Raw genomic sequence first — 5,156 nt, 5'->3', positions numbered from 1 at the left:
GGGTCCCCCCCGGCCCGGCACTCAGCCAGCTGATGTCCCATCCCTCATCCTCCCAACAGCCCAAGCTGACATTCTCCATTTTGCTCAAATGGAAGAGCTGCAACAATTATTTTCATAATTAGCCGGCTTTTCAAATTAATGCCAGTTATGCTATGTAATCATGATGAAGATTATGCATTAATCAGCCGTTTCAAGCCGGTTATTAGGCTCTTTAAATAATGATCAGACTGAACATCTCTGAAGGAGAGGCGCACGAGCCGAGAGGGACGGCAGCGCCATCGCCGGGAGCTGCCCCCAGACGCTCCCTGTCCCCGAGCTCCTGAGCACAGAGCTGCTCTTCAACACCTGAGCAGCTGCAGTAGATGTCACGTTGTCCCGATATATCCCGCACCCAGCAGCATAACCAGAAATGCATTACTTCTGCCTGTCTGCATTCGCACTGCCTGGCACTGAATTCAAGGTACTGGGTGGCTGCACAGAAAATTCTTTTCTGTCACAAAGCCTGTTATATCCAGCTGGATGTCTGGAACGTGAATTTATTTGGGATCAAGCACCAATAATCCACATACCCAGTCCTTCTATATTCTATCATAATAAGACATGCTCCAAAGCAACCCTGAAAGCTCTGGGCTAGGACAAAGCCTAATGTCAGCTTGTTGATAATCAACATAACATGAACCCAGTTATCACTTCAGGATGGTGCTCGAAAACAAAAAATCCCTTACTAATACGTTCTGGACAGCAAAGCTTTGAACAGACAGACAGGGATGAAACTCACACTCCCTTTAGTTCTGTTTATTGTTTCTGCTGTAATAGTGTTTATCAACTTTCTCTGCTCTAAGAAACTTAGACTGAGCTACCAGCGTATGTAAACTTCGATACAGATGAATAATTTGCCTTGCGCCTTAGCATGATCCAGTGAGAAGGAGACACATGATGCCCTGGTTTGAGCTCTGCTAGGCTCCTGCCTACACTGAGAGGCGTTATAGGTTGGCAACTCGGTCACAAGTGACTTGCTAAAGATCACACAGGGCTGAAATGGGTCTCCAGAAGGAGCCTTCGGCCTCTTGTTCTTTACTCTTCCCCCTGTTACCAAGGTTAGTACTGATGACAGCGTTGCTCTTTTCCTACCAGAGACACGCAGGGAACAGCTCAAACGCTTTTGGATGTTCACGAGTGTAAATTTGTTGCCGCACTGGCTTTAGAGCTGGGGACGCAGATGCACAGTCTGCAGAGGAAGAGGAGGGAAGCCACTCGCCACGATCACGGGGAGCAGGCAAGCCAGAGCCCTTCTGCAACCTCCTTTGCAGCCTCGCTCTGAAACCCCCCAGCGCCGCTCCTGTCTCCGCTCAGCCCGCGGCCGGGTTCCTGGGGGGACGCAGCGTGGCTCCCACCAGAAATGCCAGCTGGGCCCTTGCCAAACTGGCACCCTTGGCGAACGCCACGTCACCACAAAACCTATAGATAATGTGTTCCGGCTCCTGGAGGAGGATTCGTGCAGTTGCTTGAAAGCTGGGAGGGCTGGGTAGACATCTGTTGTCTGTAACAAAACATTTTAGGACTACCTTAAACTGAAGAGGAAGATTTTCCTTCTGCTAATGAACCCAGAGACCATCTGTTACCAATTGTGCTTGCTTGTCTCACTCATCCATTAATTATTCTGGTTTACTTTTTAATAAGACAGAGCAAGGTTTACGTGTCTTTCCGATCAGGGCACGGATAGAGGCAAGGACACGTAATTACATAATTTACGCCTGCACCAAGTCACTTCAATGAGAGAGGCTGTCAGCAGGGAACTGAGGACAAGGCTCACACATCGCGAGCCAAGAAACCCAGCGATCCTGTGACATGAGCTTGTGGCCCTTGGGGAGGTGTAATGGCATTAACAACTTTTGAACACGGGAAAGCATGCATTCAGGATGTGCATTATTGAGCAGATAAGCTGTAGGGTAGGCAAATTCAGGAGGCTCTGCTGGCCTGAATCAAGAACTCGGATAACTAAACATGAGGAACAATAAAAGATGAGAAGGACACTAAAAACAGGAGGCAGCGATGGTGCACGGCTGGCGTGAGGATCTGGGGGGTCGGACCAGGCGGCGAGGCGCCCGGTGTGTCACAGAGGGAAGGGCTGTGTCTCCTCAGGGCATCTCTGCAGTGCAGCAATCAGCCTGCCCATGCTTCCCAAGGTCTGATCCTAAAGCATTGTGAGAAACCACTCGTCTGTCCCATAAAAATATTCCAGGAATTTAAATTTGTCCCCTATCGCCCTGCAGAATGGGTATTCCGAACACTTCTGTGGACCAGCATATAACAAAACCCCAAATGTTTTCATGTGTTTATTTGAGCCCAGGAAATGTCCTGGAGCAAGCCTTGGTCAGCCTGCAAATGTCAGAGCTCTGCCCAAGAGTTTTCTCCTCCTTGCTGCATGAGATTACGAGTCGAACCTTCTGTGGCTGAGCGCTGGCTTCGCCTTGCCTTGCAGGGGGAATCTTTGAGTACGCCGATGGCCCCAACACCCAGGTTATGAGTGCTGAGGAGCAAGCCTTCAGATTTTCCGCCAATATTATTAACAGAAACAGAACTTTGCTGCCCAACACGACACTATCTTACGACATTCAGAGGATACACTTCCACGACAGCTTTGAAGCGACTAAGAAAGGTAAGAGCACAGCACACCTCTTCTCACCTTTCTGGCCATTTGTTCAGCAACAGCAGCAAAGGCACGGCTTCACCTGAGAGCCAGCAGCTCATTCTGTCCTGCTCGGGTCAGCGATCTAGACGAGATGCCCTCCAGGAGCTGACCTTCCAGAGGTATTTTAATACAAGGGGAACAACTATTCTTTTTTCCCTCTCCAAACCTCACAAAACTCCTTTCAGTGCTTCCTTCTAATCCTGAGCGAAGGCCCGTAGGCCATACCTTTGTTTATTTTACTGTATCCCCGGCAATTTTCACATCCATAGCGTAGATATTCTGTTCTCTTCCTCAGAACCTTTTTTTTTTAATTATTGGGTACCAGCAGCCTTCAATTACAGAAGGGGAGCCCTACAGCTGCTCTGACACCCGTCCTGCAGAGGTGCCCATCCGTTACTGACAGCATTTTTCCTTTTCCTTTTCCTCCTCCTCCTCTTTCTCTTCCTTCTCCTTCTCCTTCTTTCTCCTTCTCCTTCTCCTTCTCCTTCTCCTTCTCCTTCTCTTTCTCCTTCTCCTTCTCTTTCTACTTCTCCTTCTCCTCCTCTTGCTCCTTCTCCGCCTTCTGCTTCTCCTCCTCTTTCTCCTTCTCCTCCTTCTCCTCCTCCTCCTCTTCCTCCTCCTTTCCCAGCCTGTGATCAGCTGGCCCTGGGGGTCGTGGCAATATTCGGACCTTCCCAAGGCTCCTGCACCAACGCCGTCCAGTCGATCTGCAACGCCCTGGAAGTGCCGCACATCCAGCTCCGATGGAAGCACCACCCTTTGGATAACAAGGACACTTTCTACGTCAACCTGTATCCTGACTACGCTTCTCTCAGCCACGCCATTCTGGACCTCGTGCAGTATTTGAAGTGGAGGTCAGCCACTGTGGTTTACGATGACAGTACAGGTAGGTAAAGGAGGGGCTTTAAAGAAGGGATCCAGGAGATTTTTTTGCTGTGAGTCCCATTTAGGAACTTTTCTGATGACCCCCTTTAGGAGTAAAATGACCCTCATGCAGTGGCCGGTTCCCCAGCGTTCGGGCGAGCGTTGCCGGTGGCCCTGGGATCCTTTCTGAAGCGTTTCGTTCACAAAGCACTTAGAACTGGGGTGACCCCCCACACCCCCAGCTGCCAAAGGGGCAGGGGGAGGGTTAATGGTGCTCTGGTGAGATCTGGCTCAGCCCGGCTGCGCTTGGCACCGCGGTGCCTGTCGCGACAAGCCAAGAGCCTGGGCTGCGCCGCCACCAAGGCTGCAGTTTCCCAGCTAAAAGCAAAAGCGCTTCTGGAAAGTTTTTTGTTTTCTGGCTAATTCTATAAAACATAGCTGACAAAGTTTTTCACATAAAGAAAGCTGTTGATGGTTAAACAAAAGCAAAGCACCATACAGCATTATAGATTAGAAAAAAAACCCCAAACAAAAGACACATTGGATAGCCTGTCCAACCTAATTCCACTAAACCAAATGGTTTCTTTAGGGGAGGGCTGATGAGAACACAGTTTGACATTCCTGTTTTCCAAATGTGGGTCACAGTATGTTCCCTTCGCAGCATATCCTCATGTATTTCTTCTGCTATGCAGAGGGACACGCTTCTCTTTTCCTCCTTGCAATAGGCATCTGCTGAATTTCTTCTTGCAGCATTAGATACCAATAATCCCTGCTCAGCTGCATCCAGCGTGGCTTTCTACCTTCTGCATGAAAGAGAGATTAATTCTAAGGGCAGCAAGAAAACTTCCAAGTTGTGATTAAGTGACCATCACGAACCACCCTATTCGTAAACCTAAGCACATGTGCATTTTTGTTCTTTTTGCTATTGCGCATGATAAATACTGCAGATTTTAAATGTGTTGCATAGCTCATTATCACATTCTGTCCTTTTTCAAGGGCATGTTTCCTTAAATAAAAATGTCATGATCCCAGAGCTGTCAAAGGTTAGGGCCAATCTGCTACTTTCCTCTTCTGCTCAGCACAGGGTCCCCAGCTCTATCAGAGCTGGATTCTGGGGCAGCAGGAAAATGCCAGGAAAAGCTGTTCTGCCTTAGAACAACAGCTCTGCAAATATCTGGGGTTTTAATGATTGACACATGCTACCTTGGCTTTGATACGCCTTTAGCATTTGCGGGAGAAAGGAAAGTCTTGATTGCATTCCATGAAATAATGCAGGAAGAAATAAGTCGCTGTGATACCCAGCCTGCAGGGCAGAGGCAGACGTCCCCGTAACGCTGTGTGGGTTTGTCTTTGTGCGGTGTCTGAAGGCCTCATACGGCTGCAGGAGCTCATCATGGCCCCGTCGAGGTACAACATCCGCCTGAAAATCCGGCAGCTCCCACTGGACACCGACGACGCGCGGCCGCTGCTGAAGGAGATGAAGCGGGGCCGGGAATTCCGCATCATCTTCGACTGCAGTCACCTGATGGCAGCTCAGATCCTCAGGCAGGTGAGCGGGGGGTGACGGGGGCGAGCAGCCAGGGGCCCCGCGTGGGGCGGG

At 49.7% G+C, this 5,156-nt stretch overlaps 1 protein-coding gene across 1 annotated transcript; it reads left to right on the top strand.

The window, feature by feature from the left end:
* Window positions 1-2,052: 2,052 nt before the first annotated feature.
* On the top strand, window positions 2,053-5,105 carry LOC104274207 (glutamate receptor ionotropic, kainate 3-like; the record flags this gene model as incomplete). The annotated part of the gene is made up of 4 exons (XM_009869760.1): window positions 2,053-2,068; window positions 2,483-2,659; window positions 3,321-3,578; window positions 4,924-5,105. Coding segments are annotated over exons 1-4 (633 nt in total), but the record flags the coding sequence as incomplete, so codon positions are not given.
* Window positions 5,106-5,156: the final 51 nt, after the last annotated feature.

Source organism: Apaloderma vittatum, unplaced genomic scaffold (genome assembly GCF_000703405.1).
Source record: "Apaloderma vittatum isolate BGI_N311 unplaced genomic scaffold, ASM70340v1 scaffold30055, whole genome shotgun sequence".
NCBI lineage: Eukaryota > Metazoa > Chordata > Aves > Trogoniformes > Trogonidae > Apaloderma > Apaloderma vittatum.
This window is presented reverse-complemented; position numbering and strand designations above follow the sequence as displayed.